The following is a 22,455-nucleotide window of genomic DNA, read 5'->3' on the forward strand; positions in this document are numbered from 1 at the left end:
TAAAAATGAAAAAATTATGGATATAATATTTGATGTTGAATTCATTATTTCGCTTTTTATTCTTTCAATTCGGCATAAAAACATACGCATTATTACAAATTAGTTAAGCTTGATGTTAATGGTTGAAGAATTCTGATTAGTTTTCTAGTGTTATAAAATTATCACAAATTATGTATACTCTGTTTTTATTCTGTGTATTTATCATTTTATTAAATTTTGCCAGTTGTTGTTTTCGGTAATAAATAATGTATACGAGTGTGTAAGTTCCGGATCGGTGAAATATCTGGGTACCTACGGAGCACGAGGCGTCGCTCTCCGGCGGAGAACGTCTCGCTGGCTATCTAAAACTAAGTAACGTGTAAAAGTAATCGTAGTAAAAATTAAATAGGAATATCGCTTGGTCGCCGAGCCGTGCGGTTTACATAATCGAGCACAGGCCCGACGTTTCGATGCCGTTCTGCACCTTCTTCGTCCGCTTCAACGTGGCGCTCCGCAGCGCCTCCTTCATCTCCACGACGGGTTCTGGTTCGGGCTCGATGGCAGCGGGCGGCGGAGTGGGTGATTTCCGGCTGGCCGCATCCGCCGGAAGCGTCACAGCTGCAGAGGATGCGGTGGAACTAGTGCTCCGGCTGCTTGTCCCGTTGTTACTGCTGCTGCTGCTGCCGCTTCCGCCGTAACTGCTGCCAATTACCGAGATAGAGCTGATCACGCTGGAGGAAGTGCTGCTGGTCGCAATCTTCGGCACGAACGTGTTGCCGCCGCATAGCACTGGAATGGTGGAAATGGTTTGAATGGCGTTCACCTGCTGCGCTGAATCTGCGGCTCCGGATGCACCACCAGCTGCTCCGCCTCCTCCTGATCCACCGATGACGCTGATGGCCGAGACTTGCGAGTCCGTCGTCGTGGCGTTGGAGGCACTATTATGACTATTACTACTCGTATTCTTAGTGATATTTATCTTTATTTTATTAACTATGCTAGCCAAAGGTAACGCCGGACCCACAGCGCTCAGGTTATGGGTGGACTCCTGTTTCTCTCCGTTCAGTTCCGCCTCCGCCGTGGCCGTCGCATCCGCCTGCTCCACCTCGTCCGCCTCGTTGGCGGGCAGGGAGAGCGAGGTCACCGACGCCGGCCGCTCAATGGTGGCCGGCGAAGCCGACGAGCCGATGGTGTGCGTTTGAGTTTCTGCCAGGATGCCAGTGGATTGAGCAACTTGATCATTTACTGAGGGCAGGGAATGAGCTGCTAAACACTTACCGCTGCTGTGGATGGAGATCTCGTCTTCGGGCAGGGGCAACAGTGACACCACCGTGCCCACGTCCTCAAAACCATCGTCCTCGTCCTCCTCGTACTCGTCCTTGGGCTCCTCCTTGATCTTGACGTTGAGCAGCGCCGCTTTGGTGGCCTCGTCCATCTCCTTCTCCACATAGGTGTCCAGATCGGTGAACGGAATGTGTGGCTCTTGGATCTCCACATCCGACTCGTTGGCCGACTCGCTCTGGGGTTGTTCCCCTTGCTGCTCCTTGTCCTTCTCCGGTTCCTTTGTCTCGGAGTTGGGCTCTGTTTTGTCTTGGGACTCGTTGCCCATGTCCGCTCGAGTCACATTGCCCGGAACATACTCGTCCTCGTCGTCGTCGTCGACAATTTCCGTGACACTGGGCTCTTCATTGGGCAGCACAATGACATCGTCGTCATCGTCATCCAAAACAGTCTGTGATGGTTTGGCGGCACCTATTCAAACACACATTTGTTACGGACTGGATTGAAAAAGTTCATTTACTGCAAACCCACCTTCAACATCATCATCGTCATCCTCCAGTTTGATCAACGTGTCCATGGCATTATCATCGGTGTTGTTCATGTCCACATCCTTGTCGGACTTAACCTCCGCCGGAGGATTCAACGAGGCCTTGTAGTCCTCGTAGCACAGAGGATGGTATATCTTATCCTCCACACGAATGGCGCTACGCAGATGCCACTCCTCGAGCTCTTCGTTGTAGAACTGCTCGAACTTCTCGTGACACATGTCGCAGCAGTGATCCACATCATCTGTTCCGGCGGCACACGTTGGCACGGGTGAGTCCAGCGACCGTTGCTGCGACAGCTCCTCGAGAGTCTCAATTCCTCCGGGCTGGCCCTGAGCCTCCAGGAAGTTCTTCTCCCGCTCCTCCACATCCTCGATCTCCTCGTATTGCCGCCAGTCGTTGAGATCATAATACCATCGACGCGACGTGGCTTTCCTGGTCGAATCCCGCTCTCTTCTGTTCTGACGGAAGTGCCAGTCCAAGTGCTGGCTGTACTTGATGGTTTGCTCTGGCGGGAAACGCACTCCACAGCTGCTGCACTGCATTCCCAGGTAAAGAGTGGCCACCACCGCAGCCTGCCTAGTCTTGATCGTTTCTGGCTTGTGGAGATCAATGCGTTTGATGGGCTCCATGGGTGGACCAGCAGGCACTGGAGCCGGAGTAGCTGCCGTTGAGGCTTCGGTGGCAGTGGCAGGTGCTTCCTTGGTCGCTGGCGAATCCGCGGCTGGCACAGCGGGAACTGCAGCAGCTCCACCTATTATGCCAGACGAAACCAGCTTCTGGAACAGATCGTTGATGTTCAAGCTCTCCAGGGCAGCGGCGGCGGCTGGCATGGAAAGGGGGCAGCAGCAGCAGCAGGTGCTGCTTTCGGTTGCTCCACCACTGGCGGCGGCTTCACAATCATTGGAGGCGGCTGCGGTGGCTCTGCAGGAGCTTCAGTCTTAATATACACCATGTCCGCCACATGCGTCTTTCCGGCGGTGACACCTTTGGGCAGCGTGCCAAATCTAACGAAGCAGTTGCGACCGCCGTTTAAGGTCATTCCCTTCGGCAGGCCACCGTACTCGATCTTCTGTAGCTGCCCGTCCAGCAAGGCGTATTGGAAACTGTCCACAAACTGCAGCGAATGCTGCTCGGCTCCCAGCTGGAAGGTCTGCTGTCTGGCGTCCAGGAAGAGCGGCACTATATTGTGAGCATCCACAATCATATTGATCTTGCCCACAACCAGGTCCCGTCGCACTCGGCCGATATCCACGTTGGGTGGCGGACCCTCTGCCTTGACCACATGCAGTTTATTTCCAATGGGCAGGGAGACGGGCGGACCACCGAAGTAAATCTCGTACCAGTGGTCGTCGATGTAGAGTTCGCGCGATGGGAAACCGAAGCGGATCCGATGGAGCTGTCCATCCAACTGGAACGGCTTGTAGTCGTCGTTGAAGCTCAGCGGCAGTGGTTCATTGTGATCAATTAGGATCACGCGCTGACCCTGCTGGAAACCAATCTCATGCGGCTGATCGCCATCCATAAAGATGATGGCCACCTGGTTGTAGAAGCGAATCTCTTTGGATCCGCCGTCGATCGTGATGCTGCGCACCACATCTGCCATGGGATTGTCCAGGGAGTTTATGGCCTTGGTCATCGTCACCGGCGGCACAGGCGGCAGACCCATCATCGAGGGCGGTTGCGGTGGCGGTGGCACTCCAGACATCACCATGGGTGGTGGCTGTTGCCAAGGCATGCCTCGGAATCCAGGCTGCGGCTGGACAGGTATTTGAATAGCTCCTCGCTTGTTGATGTTGTTGTTGTTATTACTATTATTATTGGCATTGCCCATTGCCCAGGCAGTTCGTTGTGCGGTTGCAGGATCAACTTGTTCACCCCATTTGCTGGGCTTGCGCCGCTTAAGGTCCCGCTTGGGCTTATCCCTTTTGTTGGAGGCTTTCTCCTGGGCAGGTGCGGGTGGATCCTCGTACCTGGGCGAACCATCGCTACGTGGCGAGCCCGAGGAATGATTCTCGTTGCCCTTTAGCTTGGGAATGCGCTTGCGAAGCACTGCATCCCTCGCTGCATTGCGTTCCAAGTCCAGATCATCGTCTCGGCGACGGGACTCCTTCAGTTTGCTGTTTTCATTAATGGCCACCACTTTCTGTACAAGATCCTTGTATTGTTCCTGGTTCATGCTGTGATTCTCGTACATCTCCTGAGCCTGGCTGAGAATTGTGCGAACCTTCTCGTCGTGCGCCTCCTGAGAATCATCGTTGTCCTTCAACTGAGACAGCTGCTTGAGGCGCTGCGACACAGCCTGATCCTTGCCCTTATCTGTAGGAGAGTTGACATATTTACTTTGTTAGCTAAAGATTCAAATTGGTGTTTGATCATTCTGTGAATACTTACCAGACTTGCCCTGTTTATTATGAAGACGAGCCGCACTTGTCAATCTGGCACGCAGCTCCTCCAAAGAAGCCTTCTTCGGAGGAGAACTAGATTTCTTTGTTGGCTATTAAATAGTTATATAAATAACATGTTCAAAAGTTAGATTTCAACCAATCCTACCTTGCTTACATCGCAGCTATCCATGGAATCGTCCTCCACCACAATAACGCCTGGCTTAACAGATGGAATTTCGCGACGCAGGTCTACATCCTCGCTGCCAAAGAGACTAAGCAAGCAAATTATATGAACAATTGTCATTTGAAAGACTCCAGTGGTTCACTTACGCGTCCAGTTTGGTTGACTTGCTGCGCTTCTGCTGCGGCGGTTGCTCCTCGTCGTCGATCTCCAACGGCTGTGCATCGGCGGGACGCTTTTCGGCGGCACCTTGCACCTGTAGCAACTTGTTGATCGACTGCTGGAGGGCGTCCGATACATTACCCTGCGAGGAGACGGAAGAGGACGAGGGACTGGGCGACGGTTGCCTGACTAGAGAGGCAGCTGGGACTGATGCTGATGCTGACGATGCCGCTGTGGCTGCTGAAGTCGTGGAATTCGAATTTAGCAGTGATGCTGTTGATAGATTCGCTGTAGATTTTTCTAATTTATTAAACTGTTTTTGTATTTTGAACGACACTTTTGCGGGCAATTTGGAAGTGGACGCGGCTGACGGGGAGGCGTTGGAGGCGCCACTAGCTAGTATTATTGTGCTGCTGATGTTGCTGCTAATTGTTTCCTTCTTGTCGGTGCTCTCCGATGAGTCGAATGTTGGGGGAGGCGGCGTCTTGGGCCGCCTTAAGTCAATGTCCATACTCGATACATCTATAATCGGCGGACTTGGAGGAGCTGGAGGAGGGCCTGGTTCAAGTATTTGAAATGTAGCTAAAAATTTGGTTTTGCTTGTGGGCACACATTTTTTTTTTGTTGTTTCTTACGGCAGAGGAGTTGGTTTCAGATAAAAGCAAACAGAACAACGAAACGATGGAGGAACTAAGCGGAAAAAGTGCTAAGCAAATAAATCGGGGGGAGCTGGGTGGCAAAATCATAATCAAATCATAAGGGATACAAGGTCAACAAACACCAGGCACAACAATCGGGCTAGAGAAATTTTGTGAGAACTAATGCATAAATCATAAGTTAATAAATCCACGGGCTCCGTTGGGGAACCAATGCGAAATCTAGGTTAGACTAAAAATAATCAAATTAAATCAGTTGTTATCAAAAGGGTATAAAAGGGATAAAAGTGCCGTTCTACAAATACAAAATAATATTGATACATATACGGATTTAACCAGCTGGCTCGTATTTACATGGAAGCCAACTACAACGTACGCTTAAAACAAAAGTAAACTTAATCTGGTCGTATAGTTTCCAAAGGTTTGATTTATAGTTAAAAATTAGCGTTGTTTTTTTTTCATTTTGGTATTACATGGGTGTTAACAACAAATTAAAACTGCAGTCTTTATTTTATTTTAGTTTATCTCCATCTAATCAATCAATGTTTATCAATAGTCGATTTAAGGTACAAGAAATACTTCACAGTTTAATCATTAGGTTTATTTTGGGTTCGCTTTCAATTTTAGTGGTACTTGTTGGTTTGACATTCACAAAACGTAAATCAACTTTAAAGGCGGCACCTGGCTACATTTTGCATCAATTAAAACAACTTGGAATGCAAAAGGTTTTTAAACACATTTTATTTACACTTTGGTTTAAAATTTTCAAACTTGTATGAATTCTTTAAAGCACGCTTAAGTATTTATAAAAAAATATGGCATAAATATGTGTTCAATGGTTGACGGTTAGTTGTCTTATAACGAAACAAATCCCCCTTCCCTTCAATATAATGGGCCAAAACACAACGAAGAAAGCATTAAAAAATTAATGAGGACATTTAGATCAATAAGAGAAGTTTTACTCAGTAGAAACTTAATTGTATAAAATGCAATTAAGTTTTGTAAGAAATTGAAATTAAAATATGCATTGATAAATAGTCCACTTTTGGGAACGGCCACTTTGGTATCACAGTTGTACTTATCACAGACTTCGGTAAAAGCAGAGTAGAATTTTTCCACTTGTCAACCACACACAATTCCAAAAACCCGCCCTTCCGCCTGCCTAAGCCATTGAGTGCCGCCAATCTGGTTGGTAATTTCAAAATTTTCGACTAAGCTGTCTGTAGGACTATGTTCCGAGTCGAAGTCGACTTGATTGTTGGCTAACAGGTGTGAGATTAGAATTAAAAGTTGTTTCTTACGTTTCTCTAAATCATTTGGTGCTTTAGCTGCTGAAGATGCGGCCACCTGAGGTAGAGATGTGGGAGCCACTGCCTTCGATTCTGGTGACTTGCTGCGGACTCCGCTGCGCAGATCCACGTCCATGAAGACTGGAGATCGACTGCGTGATCGCCCCGACGATGGCTTTCCTCGCGACGAAGATGTGGAGGCTTTGTGGGATGCACTGCGCTTTGACTTCGAAGGCGAACTACTCGGCGAGCTGCTCTTGCGCTTCGAGGATCCCGTGGGCGAGCCATTGCGAGCGTAGCGATCCAACTGCTCCTTGGATGAATGCTTGCCAGAACGCTTCACCGGCGACTGGTTGGAGCTGCTGCTGTTGTTGCCGCTTTTGTGTCGCACATCGGAACCCGACGAGGATGAGGAGGCAGTGGAGCTCTTGGACTCGCTACGCTTGCGGCTCGACGAATTGGTGCTGTGATGAGAGTTTCCACTCTTTCCTGAGCGACTGCTGCTGTTGCGCACTGGCGATTTACTGCGCGAACGACTAGATTTCTGTGATGAGCTTGACTTGGCATCCAGGCGAGGATCGGAGCGTGCGGGAGCGGCCGGATGTGAGGCCTGCGACTGCATTTGACGCGCTAGTCGCGGATCTCGTTGGCGCACCGAGTTGAGCAGTGCCGGATTGACCGGATTAACTTTTGGCTTGTTGGTAAACTGCTGCAAGTAGGAAATAATAGATTAGATTTCGTTTAGCTACTGTCGTACGCTTTTCAATTTACCTGCTGTGCTACTGGCATATTGGGCATTATGGGGCCAGCATTGCCCATTGCTCCCGGTGCACGTTGATTTCGCATAGCCAACACGGGATCCATCAAGGGCGGACGAATGGCAGCTACAGTCGGGGCAGGCATAATCATCGGAGCCACAGCCATCGCGTCAGTGGCCTGGTTCAGCTGACGCTCCTGCTCCTCTAAATGCTTTTTGGTCTGTTCCAGCTCAAGTTCGAGTTTACGCTTCTTGAGCTCCAGCAGTTCGCGAGTCTTGGCCTGGAGTATCTCCTCCATGTCGCTGGGCAATGTGGGGTTAACGGGCATTACCGGAACCATGCCCTGCACAAAGGATATTTTAGTATTTCTCTGAATTCTTTTATGAGCTCTTGATTGCGCTTACCGTTTTCAGAAAGTCCGGATTCACATGAATGGCCGGATTGACATGGATTTTGTTAGTTGGCTGTTTGGCGGTGATGGGCCAGTTGTTATCCAGTCGCTTCACCTTCACATCCAGGGCGTACATCTTGGAGGGCGGAAAGACCTCGTTCCAGGTTTGCCGCAGGGCATACATGCGCTCACGCACCTTCTCCAAAACCTGAGTCTGCGAGTGCTGAACCTGTGGGATGAAAACAAAAATATGAAGCCATTAAGAAGCATACAATTTAAGAGATTATAACCACTTACCGATTCAAAGGCGTGGAGAAATATGTTGACAATGCATTGCCCAAACAATTGGACGTAGCTGCTTTTCACATTCTTTACTATCGAATCAATTAAATATAGTATGGGCAATTTAAATTCGGGCGCCACCTGTTTGAAGTTTAGTAAAATAGGTAAGAAATAAAGAACAATAAGTGACTACGGAACGTCGCTAGCAGAGATTCAGACAGATAGAAAGGGGCAGAGAACTCAGGAGACTGATCTGAACTAAATAGGCAGACAGACAACAACACAACACAAGGGTCAGCGATTGTCCATCGAAGTCATTATCTTCAGCGGTTGCTGGTTTTCGACATCTCCAAGGCAAGTACACCAAACTCGAGCAAATGTCTACCACACAGAGAAAGGGTCCTATCAGAGGAAACTAAGTATGTACCCTACGGGTGTCCAAACATTCAATGAATTTAACGGGTTACATGGGATCGCGTATGAAGTTAGCTGATTTTGTTCCCTTTTCCGAGCGAAATGAAAATGGAAATCCAACCATGAAAATGAGGCAAAAAAAATGTTTTAAGTGTTAGCTTCTTGTACTTAGGGCTTTAAATTTCAGTTTAGCTGCATGTTTACTTTTACCAAAACTTGCTTTTCTCTTTTGGTAATACAAAAATTGCTGCACATCAATGTTCTGATTGATTGTAAGCAGTCAATGTTTTTGTATAAAATAAAAGACAACTTGGTGACAATTGTTTAAGTATTTTCTCTTTTTATTGCATTTTTCAGTTTTCTTTTTTGTTTGTTTGTTATTCTTTAGCTTTAAACTCTGGGATCCAAAGTAGAATGAAATAAGAAACGAGGAGCAGGTTAAACTTCTTACCTTTGCTGAGGATTAAAATCAGTCACGTCTTAAAACCCAAATTATTTGATAAATATTAAGATATAGAACCTATCTTTGCAGAGGAAAACCGACAAAAACCGAGAAAGCAATTAGCAAGTAAGTTAGAAAATTTAAATAGGTCTTTGTTGGTTTTCCCTGCAAGTAAATGGCAAACGTAAACAATGAACTGCACATTCTAATCACAAACTCGACATGGAGAATCACTTTTTGTGTCGACCTTCTGTTCGCTGTGTGTGTGCTGGAGTGTTTTGGTTTTTAGGTAAATACGCTTTTGTTTTGTTAACCTGGCTGATGTAATATTCCACCACTTTGACGATGATTTGGGCGTAGTTGATGTTCTCCTCGGCGAGCATGGTGAGCATATTGATGAGCGGCTTGCTGTTGCAGTTGAGATCCTGCAGGCTGGACAGGTACTCCTCGCCGATCCTCCGCTCATCGTCGCGGTAGCTCTGAAATAGCTGATCCATTCTGGAATTCGCTTCTTGATCTACTGTCGATCAATTTTTTGGTTTACGTTAATCGCAGTTGTTTGGTTTTGGCTGAAAGTGAAAGGGAAACAAAACGGTAAGTGACTTGTCGAATTAAAGTGACTATGCTACAAAGTGGTGAAAGGAGTAAGGCATTAACCCTTAAGTAGCAAAGAATGGTTTTTATGATTTAATCACTTTTGTGGAACTAAAAACAAATTTGGTTTGGTGCAAAGTCCATAAAAACACTTTTGAAAATATTTTGATAAGTTAGCTCAGTTGAGTTTATTTGAAGGGGTTACTATAAACACCCTCGCAGCAAATATAGTGCATATACATCTTTTCGAAAAAAAGGATATTTTAAAAAATGTTTTTTAAAGGCACTGACAAAGATGTCACTTTAGGTGAAAATAACTGTACAAGGCTGGATAAACCTCGATATCTGCCTATATAATCTATACCAGACGTAAACAATCACGCGCGTCCACAAACAACAAGCCACATATATACACACACATACAGGCATGCCTTGAAAATTCAATATGGCGACCATGAGGCATATTTTCTCGCATGTTGTTTCCTTCCAAATATAACCAATAAACTAGGTATTTTCGCTTTCTTTGTAAAGTTTTGATACGCGAACGTGATGTATCTATGTTTTTAATGGCACTGCCAATTTTTTAGCTCTATCGCAACATATTTTTTCCGGACAAAGCCACGTTTATGATACCAACACACTCACACGCGTTTTTTTCACATCAGTTTCAATGTTATATTTTAAGCCACAAAAACCACCAAAAACTTACCTTTTACGCTAATACATTTGTACAATCACTGCCAGACACTTTTGTAAAGAAAAATTTCATAAAAGCACTGTCAATATATAAAAATTAGCGTTTGAAAACTTTCACGTAACAACTGCGATGTATTTTTGATGATTTACTTTCCTAAGTGTGACCGTCGTCGAACACTAAAAAACGACTTGTATAAATATGCCCCTAACCCTATATGAAAAGGAGTGAAACTTAGCTGTTATCCAGGACTCAACCCAATCGCAGGGTTCGTTACTGCCGGATATGTTTTATTAGAATTCCACCTGTTTTCTTATCTTTTCCAATCCTATACTGGCTATCCTGCCCCCTTGCATACAAAGCAGATAAATCATTTTAAAGATACCAAGCCCCAAAACGCAAATATATACACAATCCGAAAAAGGGATTTTTATTTTGCTAGAGTTCCCTTTGGAACCGTAATTACATTTTATTATTATTGTATTGTTCTTCCTGGTCCCTTGGCCACCTGCTGCATTTAGGAGCCCACGATGATGTTGTTGATGGGGATGTGTATCAGCTTCACGAAGAATCCGATGAAGCCCATGATGCAGAAGCCCACAGCGGTGGCGATGGCGATTTTCTGGAACTCCTTGCGATCGGGCTTGGTGCAGCGCTTCACCAGTCGAATCGAGTCCTTGGCGAAGACGCGTCCAGGCTCGGCAAATTTAACAACCTTGTCCATTGTAAAATAAAGTCCTTATTAAACGAAAATAGCCAGTGAACCGATTTGCTGCCGTGTCGTTTCTTGTAGTGTTACCAGATAGCAGAAGTTGAAATCCACATAAAAAAGGGTCGGGATTCCCAGGGAACCTCCCTAATAAATGCATTTTTTCTTTCCTAATAAATTAATTTTATTTAATTTAATTTGTTGTGTTTTTTTCTTGATTATGACCTTAATTATATTTTTTGTAGTTTAATTACTTTTTCCAATTTTCACTGAATCTTGTATTTCATATTTTTATATCTCTGAAAGACGGTCACACAAAAACACCAGCAGGATCCGCAATAAATATGTGATTAATTTTGCAAAAAACAAAAATGGAGGAATCGCCTTACCTGCACAGCCCCTACCAGGTGTCCATTGTCGCCACCGATCTCCACCATGAGGACACCATAATCCAAGCAGCCCAGTCCCTGGACTGTCTCCACAAAACAATAAACTCGATTTTCGAGCGAATCGATGCCCGCTTGGCGAGAAATGGTTCAAAGGTTGAGGACATAAGCAAACGTGTGAAGCGCGCCCAGGCGAAAATCGATGCGCTTGTTGGCTCCAAGCGGGCCATCCAGATCTTTGCACCCGCTCGCTTTCCAGCCAGCGACGTCCTGGCTCCGCTGCCGGCCACCTTTCCACAGGTGGTGGATGATCCTCTGATGGAGGAGCAGGTGGAAATGGAGCAACAGCCACGCCGGCGATACAGCAGCCACTGCCCCTCTGACCAGAAGCAGGAGGATGCGGATGTCTTTTTCCACGTACGTGGCGATCGGGAGCACGAATCACCGCTGGTTGCCGAACGGAAGATGACCAATCGCACCGCGGGACTGGGAGCCCTTCCTTTGGCTGGAGTGAAGTCCGTGCCCTCGCTGATGCGATTTAATACCAATGAGTTCGCCTATGGCGATGATCTGAATGCCTGGAAACGTTCCCTGCCGCCGCAGAGTGCCCGCAGAGTGGCCAGTATGTCCGCAAGGCCTACGACAGAGAAGCTGCTGGCTCCGGCTCCCCACTCACTGGCGCATGGAACCACCAAACTGGCCACTCCAGCTGGTGACTTGCGTTATAACCCTGCTGCCTTGGCTGCACCTGCCATTGATGTGCCGCTGGATCTGCCCGATCTTCCTGGAATAGCCAACGATCTGCATTATGAGCCCGTAGAGGAGCAGACACCGATAGCACCTTCCCAGCAGTTCGGCGATCTGCCGGAGCTACCAGATTTGGGCCTGGAGGAGCAGGAGATCACGGTGCAAGCCATTGCGGCACAGACGCACATTCCAGGTCCTTCGAGGAAAACGGGTCTGGGACAGTGTCCATCGCCTGTTACGTCGCCACCACCTCCTCCACCTCCACCGCCGCCGCCACCTCCTCCACCAGAGCAGGTCCAGAGGATTCCATCGCCGCCACCGTTCCCCACGAAGGGAGCTGTGAAACCGCTCTCTCCCTCGATTTCCACGCCCCTCAACATGCCGAAGCCCCCTGCACCCACTGAAGATCCGAGATCTGAGCTCATGGCGGCCATTCGAAATGCCGGCGGAGTTCACGGCGGAAGACTCCGTTCGCCTGCGGCTGCTCCTCTCGATGTGGTGGATAACACACGCTCCAAGGCGGGCGCCGCTACCGCAGGGAATCTGATGGCGGATCTGCACAACAAGCTGATGCTTCGTCGCAAGGGCATCTCTGGGAGCCAGAATCCCGGGGAGGCTACCGCTGGCAATCCCCTGATGCAGCAGCTCTCGCGAGTGATTCCACCGCCAGTCCAGCCGCGTAAGGGATCTCAATCCAGCGTGGAAGAGCGCTCCGAGGAGGACGAAGACGCGTGGAACTAATGAATGCAGTGGGAAGCCCTCTCATTTATATAGCTTTAGCACCGGTTAATGTGCCTTGGCTGGCTTTAAGCACTAGCTTCTCTAGCTTAAATTATACCAATCTCTAGAAAGAATTCCAAATTCTGTACCCAAGCGAGCATGCCAAATTAGGTCAAAGTCAATCAGTTGAATAAAAGTAACAGCTGAAAAAAAACGTTTAAATAGTTTATTTCAAATTAAAGGAATACCCCCATTAGATGTCAATAACAGCACTATTGTGTTGCTTACTTCCAGTGCTGTAAAATATCCGCAGAGGAAACACATTTTGGATAAGAACTTTTAGTTGATTGTGACTATTGCATTGATTTAAGTATTACAGTTAAGGGAATATTTAAACATTCTAAATTAAATACACAATTTCGAACAAGGACTTACTAGAAACTGAAGTTGTTGCTCCAGAAGGAACCCCAAAACTGTCCAACTTTCCGTATAATGACCACTGCATCCCGGGATATAAACGATCTTTTCGACGATATTGTCCTAACCGAGGAGAAAGAAGCTCGATTGGGCTACGAGGAGGGATTGAAAGACGGCCAGGAGCAGGGCAACGAGGAGGGCTACAAATTGGGCTACGCCCAGGGAGTATCCCTAGGCGAGGAGCTGGGTAGGATTCTCGGCCAGGTGGTGGCCCAGCAGCAACGCAACCACACGGACAAGGTGCGACGCAGTCTGGAGCAGCTGCGCTCACTCATCGAGCAGTTCCCCCGCACCAACGATCCGCAGGCGGACATAGTGGGATCTGTGCAGAACATCCGATCCTCCCACCGTCGCCTCCGCGCCCTATTAGGATCCAATAAAATTCCCGGAACAGCGTCATCTGAATCTCCTGTTGCTGAACGCAAGGATTACAGTTTCTAGCAGCATGTCCAAAGTGGGGGTGTCCCAATTGCAGAAGCGCCTCGATGGTCTGCTGGCGTTCCTCAATCCTCACTGGGACTTCGTCAATTGCCACATGGTGAACTATTTGACGGATCAACACTGGGAAGTCTTTCTGCCCGAGGTTTTAAGAAGGGAAATCTCTGGCAAAGAAGATGTGGCTCTGGCGATAGATGGCCTATTTTGGCGAGGTGATGAAGCAGGAGGAAGATTTCCAGAATGGCTGAGTTTCTTGGATAAGGGCAAGCAAGAACGCCTGGCGCTTCATCCGGAATTGCTGACCAGCGTGGAGGAACTAATTGAGGGACAGGAGAATGCCGCACAGCTAAGCATTCGGGAGTTTATGAGCGCCAAAAAGTGCCATGAGGTATGTTTACTTTCTGGTTTAGTTACGGAAGCACTAGAACTTTCATAACCTTTCCGATTAGGTGGAGCTAACAGCTGCCCTAGTAGACCATCTCCTGAAGAACTCCTGCCAAGACTGCTACATTGTGGATGCGGGCGATGGCAAGGGATATCTCTCCTCCCGCCTGGCGCTCCAGTATGGCCACCGCGTTCTCGGCATCGATGCCAATGCGGAAAACACACAAAACGCCCTGAGCCGCAATCGAAAACTGCAGGTAGGCTAGGATTACAAAATAAAATTAGCTTTATTTCATTACTTTCGTAGACTTATAAGTAAAGTTAGGTAGCTCCTACTCCTCTAAAGAGGAGGACCTCGTGCCTAGTCGCGCATCTCGCCCTCCTCGTCGTCGTCCTCCATGCCCTTGATGTACAGCACATTGTTGCAGCGGATGAGCACCTCGCCGAGATTGCCGGTGACGGAGCCCTCGATCACTTCTTCCGTGTTGGCCAGCTGCATGTTCATGTAGCCGTCGACGGACACCAGGAAGCCCTTGTACTCTTGGCCCCACTTCAGCTTCACCAGCACCGGTTTTCCCGTCAGGCCGTTCAGGAAGGGCTTGGGGTTGATGGGCATGCCAGCCGACATGTTGTTTGTTTGATATTTTTGGCGTTTTCAGGGAAAAATAAAACAAGCGTGCCGTAAATCGCCGGCTTTTCGCGTTTTCTACGACAGTGTGACCGTAGCAAGGTTATTAAAATATACAATGGCAGAAGAAGACAATTATACCAAAACAGTGCTGGAAAACAATACACAGACCGCCTAAATCAAATTTATATTCAATTGCAGCGCGCCTGGAACGCACTCACGGAACGTGCGGAGCTGCAGAGCCAAGGAATCACCCCAAAGAGGCGAGGAAAAAAGTCACCCACCAGGGATACCACAAAGAGTGCGCCTGCTTTGGAAAACTACAAAACAACGGCCAGATTTATAACCACCGAACTCAATTTTGGCACCTTGCTGGCGGAGCATTTCCACCAGCTCCCGCAAACAGGCAATCCTAACATTTGCCTTACTGGATTGCACACCTGTGGCAATTTAGCCGCCACTTGCCTGCAGGTTTTCCATGCCCAAAAAGACTGCCGGTTGCTGTGCAACATTGGCTGCTGCTATCATTTACTGAAGGAGCGTTATTCACAGCAGGAATTCTTTGGGAACAAGGCACTGATGAACATGCAAACGGACCACGGGTTCCCATTGAGCCAGTATCTCCAGGAACGGCAAGTTCGCATGGGTCGCAATGCCCGAATGCTGGCGGCTCAGTCAATTGAACGCACCCTGGACGCCAAGGAGCTGCCTAATGTAACGCTCTACTATCGTGCTCTTTTGGAAGTACTGGTTTGCCGACATTCCCCGCAATTAAAGAACGAATTGCAGGTGGGCAAGGTGCGCAAATTTGACAGCTTCCAGGAATACATTCAAAAATGTGCCACAAAGCTGGACGCTCCTTGGTTGGCAGCCATCGAGGAGGAAGAACTTCATTGCCTTCTGCAAGAATACGCTTTGGACAAGCATTATTTGGACCTATTCTACCTGCTACGAATGTCTTTTGCTCCTGTGCTAGAGAGTTTGATACTGCTCGACCGCCTGCTCTATCTAAAAGAACTGGGCTATGAACACAGCTATCTTATAGACTTGTTTGATCCAGTCATATCGCCCAGACATTTTGCAATCGTTTCCATTAAGCCTCTATCATAACGATCTTGATTTTGAGTAACTCATCAAAAGTTTGACAGGCGGATCCGGTTTTGGGTAATTGTTAATTACTGATAAGCATGCAATACTTTTGAAGCAGTAATATATTCTGATGTAAATCCAATTAAACGACAGTGTACATCTAAAAATGTCAAATCAAAACATAAACATAAAACATGTACATCACAAATTGAGTAATTAATTTCTAAACTTTAGTTGAAAAATCCTTTCAGGAAATATATCCTTGTTAATTTCATAGCATTAAAATATAAATATAATCATGACTTGTTTTTTCTTGTTTGTTTTGCCGCAGGTTAACGTTTTTTTTACTATTTGTTTGTTTTTCGTAATTTAAGGCCCGCTATTCACCACAGAGGTGAATATACTCGCACTTGAAATCGCTATCTCAGAACTTGTCAGTGGTATAAATATGCGATGGAATTTTAAATCGCTTCGAGTGCGGTGTGAAAAGCATTAATTGTCGGTTGTGTGCTCGGGAGCTCCGACTTTTTAGTTTTAAATCAACAAAACGTTTCCTTGAACTTGCTGGAAATAACTAGTTGCCAATAAGGCCAGTGGAAAACAAGGTGGGCAAAAGTTAATACAAGTGTTCGAAAAATAAAACAATATTATTTTCAAAAGTTATAAGTGCTGTCTTCGCATGTTTGTCCTTTTATTTCAAAATATGTATGTGAAAATTAAACCTTAATGAGGTTTCATATTTTGAGATAGTGAAAAATTTCCAAAGCTCTTCAGAAATAGTAGAGTAGGACATTTTAAGCCCTTTTTTAATTTTGATGTCAACCTTATCTAAAACCCAGATTGTTGGTCCCTTTATCAGCATTGCTGAAGATAACTAGACTGCCTTTCTCGTAAAAATGTAATGGGTAAGGTGCGGTAGCTGTTGTCAGTGCGCATTGTTATAAATTTAATCAAATGCTTGGTAAACAAAGCACTTAAGTGGGTTCTTAAAACACAACTTGACCTTTTGTAATCAACATAAGATAACGTTCGGTGCTCTGACCTATCCTACTGTTTGATTACAGAGTGGAAGATTTCTTTAAACTCATAACTCAAAGATGGTACTGACGGAGGCCCTTTTCGTGGTGGTGGCTGCCCTGGTGGCGGTGTACATGTGGTGCCAGCGAAACCACAGCTACTGGCAGCGCAAGGGCATTCCGTATATCCCACCCACACCGATTATTGGAAACACGAAGGTGGTATTCAAGATGGAGAACTCCTTTGGCATGCACCTCTCGGAGATCTACAATGATCCCCGAGTTAAAGACGAGGCCGTGGTGGGCATATATTCCCTTAACAAACCCGGCTTGATTATTCGCGACATAGAGTTGATCAAATCCGTGCTGATCAAGGACTTCAATCGGTTCCACAACCGTTACGCCCGCTGCGATCCCCACCGCGATCCCCTGGGCTATAACAACCTATTTTTCGTGAGGGATAGCCATTGGAAGGACATTCGCACCAAGCTAACGCCTGTTTTTACCAGTGGAAAGGTGAAGCAGATGTATACCCTAATGCAAGAGGTAAGGAAATGACTAAGCAACCAAATTAAGAATGATTTTTATACATTTTTTTATCCTTAAGAGTAGGATAATTTTTATAAAAACAATTTTGGAAATTTTTTAAAAAATTTAAAGAAACAGTAAAATATTTCTTAAATATCATTGTTTTATTATAGTACAACATTTTAAAAATATTTTATTAAATCTTCATTGAGAAATATAAAATAGCGTCTGGGAAAAAGGTAGAATTGTGGTGTCCATCATAACTCGGTATTGGATCATTCATAATATTTAACTCTAAATTAATAAATTAGAGAATCGAGTTTTCCAGTAAACAATTTAAAATTTGAAAACTTAGGTATAAAATAAGCCAAATCTTCGAAAATGTTGCCCCGATCGACTTGAAATTTTAACACAACATTTTGGAAATATAATACATTAATTTTTAAATATCGAAAAACAAATTTGTAAACCCTACTTCCCCTTTTAAGATTGGTAGCGATTTGGAGGCAGCTCTAAAGAGACATGGCGAGAAGAGCTCCGGCAAGTACATCACCGAGATCAAGGAGATCTGCGCCCAGTTCTCCACGGACAGCATAGCCACCATTGCCTTTGGTATCCGTGCGAATAGCCTGCAGAATCCCAACGCCGAGTTCCGTAACTTCGGACGTAAGCTCTTCACCTTCACCATATCCCGTGCCAAGGACTTCTTCGTGGCCTTCTTCCTGCCCAAACTGGTGTCCCTGATGCGCATCCAGTTCTTCACACCGGACTTTTCCCGCTTCATGCGGAGCACCATTGGCCATGTAATGGAGGAACGAGAGCGAACGGGCTTCATCCGCAACGATCTGATTGATGTCTTGGTGGGTCTGCGCAAGGAGGCGGCCGCTGAGCCCTCGAAACCGCACTATGCCAAGAACAATGACTTCTTGGTGGCCCAGGCGGGTGTCTTCTTTACGGCTGGCTTCGAGACCTCCTCCTCGACGATGTCCTTTGCTCTGTATGAGTTGGCCAAACATCCCGAGATGCAGCAACGACTGCGCCAGGAGATCAACGAAGCTTTGGTCGAAGGCGGTGGCACACTGTCCTACGAGAAGATCCAGTCCCTGGAGTACCTAAGCATGGTGGTGGATGAGGTGCTGCGCATGTATCCGGTACTGCCCTTCCTGGATCGCGAGTACGAGAGTGTCAAGGGTCAGCCGGATCTGAGCCTGAAGCCGTTGTACGATTATACATTTGAGAACGGAACACCAGTGTTTATACCCGTCTATGCATTGCAGCATGATCCAAAGGTAAATTTTCTGTGTTAAGGGGTTATCCCTAGTTGTAGGGCAAAAAGATTTTTACTTTGGGAATTTTTTTTTTACGAAAACTTTTTAAGTGTTTTAAATGATTAGCATATCATAGAAAAGTATATCTTTTAAAAACATTTTTACATATTGATTGAATATTGAGTAATTATGTCCTAAAAGATGTGATAATTTAATTTCCCTTATTTTTCAAAGTGATTTACGGTGAGGTTTAAGAGGTCTGTATCATTTGAAATAAAAGATTATAAATTGATTTAGTTAAATGAAACCATAAACTAGTCTTTAGTCGATGCATTTTTAAAAATTGAAATTATAGGGACCTACTTTTAGACACTTATACTTCAAAAATATGAAAAAAAAAAACGTTTGTAATTAGGGATGTAACCTTTTAAATATTGATTATCTACAACTCTAACCACTTTGTAATCCCTAGTACTGGACCAATCCCAGCCAGTTTGATCCGGAACGCTTCTCGCCCGAGAATCGCAAGTCCATCGTGGCCATGGCATACCAGCCCTTCGGATCCGGTCCCCACAACTGCATCGGCAGCCGGATTGGCCTGCTCCAGAGCAAACTGGGCCTCGTCAGCCTGCTGAAGAATCACTCGGTCAGGAGTTGCGCGGCCACCATGAAGGAGATGAAGTTCGATCCCAAGGGCTTTGTGCTGCAGGCCGAGGCCGGCATCCATCTGGAGATCGTTCATGATCGCCTCTACGATGAAAGCGCCGCACGGGGCGATTGAATCAATTGTGAAGTATAGTATGCGGAATAGATAGTTGTAGTGATTGGCTGATGGGGTAGGTAATCGCTTTTTGACAGCTGGCATTTGCTTAAGTTATAATACACATTATACAACAATCCGTGTCAGTAGCGGCGCCTTGTCTACTCAATAAAAACAAAAAACAAAATCATTATCAAATTACTTTTAATCTGTGAATCGGGAGGTGGGGGGGATCTATAAAATTACGCCACCAATAAATACATTTAATATACTTTACAGGGAATGAAATGCAAATGCATTTTCGAAATGTAACCATAACCTAATGGCTGGTTTAGTTAAGATCAGGGAGTAAGTAGTGAATATATAGGTATATATCCAGAATGATATATTTGTAAGTATGACTAATGTTCTAGGCCTTAGGCACTGCAGCTCATTGCTTTGGTGATAAAGCACGCAATTCGTCAATCAAATTGCCTTCAAGATGCGACACCAGCTCAATTTTAAATCCCAAAACACGCGACTCTACGGCTCAGTTATCGCTCAGTGGTTGTGGGCTGCATTGCTCCCAAAAAAAACTCGAAAAAAAAACTCCAAAAACTATCCACATCTTGTCCAGGTGAGTTAGACCCCCAAAGGATCGCGGACCAATCGCAGGTGGATTCCCCCCTTGGCCTGGGTGATAATGGCCTTGGGCTCCAGTTGCATCCGATGGGGGTGCGTTCCGATGTGGCTATTAGGTGGTTGCGCAGCAAGTTCACCAGACCCACCTTCGTCTGGAGCATGCCGAACCGTTCTCCGATGCATCCATGCGGACCGAGGCCAAAGGGCATGTAGGTGTACGGCGTGTGCAGCTTCCTGTTTTCAGCCGAGAAGCGTTCCGGCTGGAACTTTCGCGGTTGGGGGAAGTACTAAAGTACAGAAACCTTATTTTTAGACAGCAACTTTATTGAAAGAGGTACAGCTGCGGTCATTATAATAGTAGTGGCACAAAGTAAAGTGTTCAAAAACGTGCTTTTTAGACAAAGGATAACATTTGTTTTAATTTAATGTAACAAAAAAAAAATTAAGTTTCAAAAACTTTTGATTTGTTTCAGTTTTCCAAGGATATTTAAAACTTTTAATATTTTTATAAAATTTTCTTTTCAAAAAATCGCAGTAAATTATTTTAAATAAATGTAGGAAATAAAACCATAAATTCTTTTTATCGTTACTTTGTATTGAAATAAAAAGGATTAAATTAAAAGTTTAAAAACATTAAAAAAAATTGTATCAATTATATTTAATTAATTTTTTAAATATTTAAAAATATACCTATGATAAATGAGGATTTTTGAACGTGCCCAATTTAGTTCAAAGTATAACCTTCATGAATATATAAATACAATTTTAAAATTAGCTTCAAAACTAGATTTGTTTGATAGTTCCATTAGCTGAAGAACTTATATTTGCATGACCGAAGCTGTACATACAACTCACCTGGGGATCCATGTGCAGGGCGTAGCAAGGAATGTAGACGGGCATACCCTTGGGCACCACGAAGTTGTGGAACGGAGCCAGCGACTGACCTGTTCCGGAGGTGCACTCGCGGTCCAAAAAAGGCAACGGGGGATACATTCGCAACACCTCCAGCAGGATCATCTGCATGTACTCCAGCGACTCGATCATTTTGAGCGTCACCTGACCACCACTTTCAGTCAGAGCATTGCTGATTTCCGCCCTCAATCTCTCCTGCACGTCCGCATCCTTGGCCAACTCGTACATGGCAAACGCCATCGTGGAGGAGGAGGACTCGAAGCCGGCGGTGAAGAACAGCACGGCCTGGGCCACCAGGATGTCGCCTTCGAACACGAACTGATCCTTGATGCCCGAAGCCTTCGCCTGCTGCGTGCTGCGTCGGAACTCGATGAGGATGTCGATCAGATCGTTGCGTTTCTGTCCGGACTTCTCCCTCTCCGTCATCACGTAGTTGATGGTCTTGCGCAGAAATCGTGTGGCCTCCGCCGGAACCACTTTGAAACCGAACAAGGGCACCAGGTGGGGCAGGAAAAACACCAGGGTGAACTCCGCCGCCCGCAAGAGGCTGAACTCGAAGACGGATCTTCCATGCCGCCGGAACTCCCCATTTGGATCCGTGAAACTATTTGCTTTTACTCCGTACGCCACAGTGGCTATCACATCCGTGGTGTACAGGGCACACAGCTCCTTGGCCTCCAAGTCGAAGCAGCGTATGCGCTCGTTGTGCAGCGGCTGCTGGCGAAGATGAGCATCCAGGCTGGCGCCCACCTCCTCGATCAGCGGGAACATGTGCTTCAGTCGATTTCCGGTGAAGAAGGGCGAGAGCTTCAGCCGCACCTCCTTCCAGGCGGGATTCTTCAGGAAGAATATGTTCTGTGACCCCAAGGGATCGGCCTTGTGATCGGAGTTCGAGTACCGATTGGAGAATCCCCCGAAGTCCTTGACCAGGATATTCCGGACCAAAACGGGGTCCCTCAGCAGCAGAGCCGGCTTATGGAACACATGGATGCCCACGAACGGTTCGTTCTCCGCCTCGGGATGCTGGTACAGCTGGGATATGAACTCCGCCGGACTCTTCTGCATGTTGAGCAGTCCCATCAGGTTGCCCACTATCCACTGGGGCTTGATCTCACGGACACCCACTCGCCGCCAGTAGGAGTAATGATACTGCAGGGCCACATAGGCGGTGGCCAGAAGGACTGCCAGCAGAATCACCAGTCCCAGTGCCATGTTGAAGCTCGGAAAGCAAGTTTCCCACTGGTGCCAAATGTGCCAAGTCAACTGGTTAAAGCTCTGGAACAGCGCTATCTCCATTGAGGGTTCATCGAGATGCTCCTGTTTTTTCTGTGAATGAATCTCATTTATGAATGGGCGATTTCTTTTTGATGCTAAGTGGGTCGGGATTCTAACATATGTACATATATGCAAATGGGGTTTCTTTTGGCGGCCAATAACGAGGTCATTTGGTTTATAAATAGGGAGGGGATTTGTAATAATAATATTCCATAATATTATTTTAGAATTCTACACATAAAATTAACATGGGTAAAATCAAATATTTAAAGAATGCTTCATTGAGTAGAAAATATGTAAACTTATAATAAACAATTAATAAAAAAATATATATTTACTATAGTCATTGAAGCACGGGTCCCTCAAATTTTCCAAAGAGATAAAGATTTCATTGTTTATCTACAATGCATAATAGTACTTTTTTTAAACAACAAAATACTTG

General features: G+C 46.0%; 8 protein-coding genes across 9 annotated transcripts; 4 read left to right on the forward strand and 4 right to left on the reverse strand.

The window, feature by feature from the left end:
* Positions 1-30: 30 nt before the first annotated feature.
* LOC108149766 lies at positions 31-10,221 on the reverse strand. Its single transcript, XM_017277590.2, is given in 13 exon segments — positions 31-1,185; positions 1,258-1,731; positions 1,792-2,647; positions 2,650-4,124; positions 4,200-4,302; positions 4,359-4,464; positions 4,523-5,093; positions 6,493-7,189; positions 7,252-7,581; positions 7,643-7,858; positions 7,927-8,052; positions 9,082-9,336; positions 10,071-10,221. Coding segments are annotated over 12 exon segments (5,904 nt in total). The 5' UTR covers positions 9,265-9,336; positions 10,071-10,221; the 3' UTR covers positions 31-418.
* Positions 10,222-10,462: 241 nt separating this feature from the next.
* LOC108149709 (protein transport protein Sec61 gamma-2 subunit) lies at positions 10,463-10,871 on the reverse strand. Its single transcript, XM_017277475.2, has one exon. It carries the CDS (start codon positions 10,777-10,779, stop codon positions 10,573-10,575), a length of 207 nt encoding a protein of 68 aa, XP_017132964.1. The 5' UTR covers positions 10,780-10,871; the 3' UTR covers positions 10,463-10,572.
* A 197-nt stretch (positions 10,872-11,068) lies between these two features.
* Positions 11,069-12,810, forward strand: LOC108149721 (WASH complex subunit 1). Its single transcript, XM_017277487.2, has one exon. It carries the CDS (start codon positions 11,136-11,138, stop codon positions 12,636-12,638), a length of 1,503 nt encoding a protein of 500 aa, XP_017132976.1. The 5' UTR covers positions 11,069-11,135; the 3' UTR covers positions 12,639-12,810.
* Positions 12,811-12,885: 75 nt separating this feature from the next.
* Positions 12,886-13,535, forward strand: LOC108149724 (LTO1 family protein C191.08). 2 transcript variants are annotated; one of them, XM_017277489.2, is made up of 2 exons: positions 12,886-12,987; positions 13,046-13,535. In XM_017277489.2, exon 2 carries the CDS (start codon positions 13,110-13,112, stop codon positions 13,533-13,535), a length of 426 nt encoding a protein of 141 aa, XP_017132978.1. In that variant the 5' UTR covers positions 12,886-12,987; positions 13,046-13,109. The 2 variants fall into 2 exon arrangements, with proteins under 2 accessions (XP_017132978.1, XP_017132979.1); XM_017277490.2 differs by having other exon boundaries at positions 12,930-12,966.
* Positions 13,536-13,539: 4 nt separating this feature from the next.
* On the forward strand, positions 13,540-15,935 carry LOC108149722 (methyltransferase-like protein 25). Its single transcript, XM_017277488.2, has 3 exons — positions 13,540-13,920; positions 13,982-14,173; positions 14,746-15,935. Exons 1-3 carry the CDS (start codon positions 13,540-13,542, stop codon positions 15,652-15,654), a joined length of 1,482 nt encoding a protein of 493 aa, XP_017132977.1. The 3' UTR covers positions 15,655-15,935.
* LOC108149725 (small nuclear ribonucleoprotein F) lies at positions 14,180-14,643 on the reverse strand. Its single transcript, XM_017277491.2, has one exon. The coding sequence runs from the start codon at positions 14,542-14,544 to the stop codon at positions 14,278-14,280; it is 267 nt and encodes an 88-aa protein (XP_017132980.1). The 5' UTR covers positions 14,545-14,643; the 3' UTR covers positions 14,180-14,277.
* Positions 15,936-16,090: 155 nt separating the features above from the next.
* Positions 16,091-19,395, forward strand: LOC108149719 (cytochrome P450 6g1). Its single transcript, XM_017277485.2, has 4 exons — positions 16,091-16,238; positions 16,698-17,195; positions 17,666-18,466; positions 18,918-19,395. Exons 2-4 carry the CDS (start codon positions 16,731-16,733, stop codon positions 19,224-19,226), a joined length of 1,575 nt encoding a protein of 524 aa, XP_017132974.1. The 5' UTR covers positions 16,091-16,238; positions 16,698-16,730; the 3' UTR covers positions 19,227-19,395.
* On the reverse strand, positions 19,381-22,205 carry LOC108149718 (probable cytochrome P450 6g2). Its single transcript, XM_017277484.2, is given in 3 exon segments — positions 19,381-19,921; positions 19,924-20,113; positions 20,682-22,205. Coding segments are annotated over 3 exon segments (1,638 nt in total). The 5' UTR covers positions 22,035-22,205; the 3' UTR covers positions 19,381-19,826.
* Positions 22,206-22,455: the final 250 nt, after the last annotated feature.

This window comes from Drosophila elegans, unplaced genomic scaffold (genome assembly GCF_018152505.1).
Source record: "Drosophila elegans isolate 14027-0461.03 unplaced genomic scaffold, ASM1815250v1 contig_183, whole genome shotgun sequence".
Taxonomy (NCBI): domain Eukaryota; kingdom Metazoa; phylum Arthropoda; class Insecta; order Diptera; family Drosophilidae; genus Drosophila; species Drosophila elegans.

Coding starts and splice junctions, on each gene's coding strand:
- LOC108149719 (XM_017277485.2), top strand. CDS start 16,731: ATGGTACTGACGGAGGCCCTTTTCGTGGTGGTGGCTGCCCTGGTGGCG. Junction 17,196..17,665: donor TGTATACCCTAATGCAAGAG/GTAAGGAAATGA, acceptor TCCCCTTTTAAG/ATTGGTAGCGATTTGGAGGC. Junction 18,467..18,917: donor CATTGCAGCATGATCCAAAG/GTAAATTTTCTG, acceptor TGTAATCCCTAG/TACTGGACCAATCCCAGCCA.
- LOC108149722 (XM_017277488.2), top strand. CDS start 13,540: ATGTCCAAAGTGGGGGTGTCCCAATTGCAGAAGCGCCTCGATGGTCTG. Junction 13,921..13,981: donor GCGCCAAAAAGTGCCATGAG/GTATGTTTACTT, acceptor CTTTCCGATTAG/GTGGAGCTAACAGCTGCCCT. Junction 14,174..14,745: donor GCCGCAATCGAAAACTGCAG/GTAGGCTAGGAT, acceptor ATTCAATTGCAG/CGCGCCTGGAACGCACTCAC.
- LOC108149724 (XM_017277489.2), top strand. CDS start 13,110: ATGACCACTGCATCCCGGGATATAAACGATCTTTTCGACGATATTGTC.
- LOC108149721 (XM_017277487.2), top strand. CDS start 11,136: ATGGAGGAATCGCCTTACCTGCACAGCCCCTACCAGGTGTCCATTGTC.
- LOC108149709 (XM_017277475.2), bottom strand. CDS start 10,779: ATGGACAAGGTTGTTAAATTTGCCGAGCCTGGACGCGTCTTCGCCAAG.
- LOC108149725 (XM_017277491.2), bottom strand. CDS start 14,544: ATGTCGGCTGGCATGCCCATCAACCCCAAGCCCTTCCTGAACGGCCTG.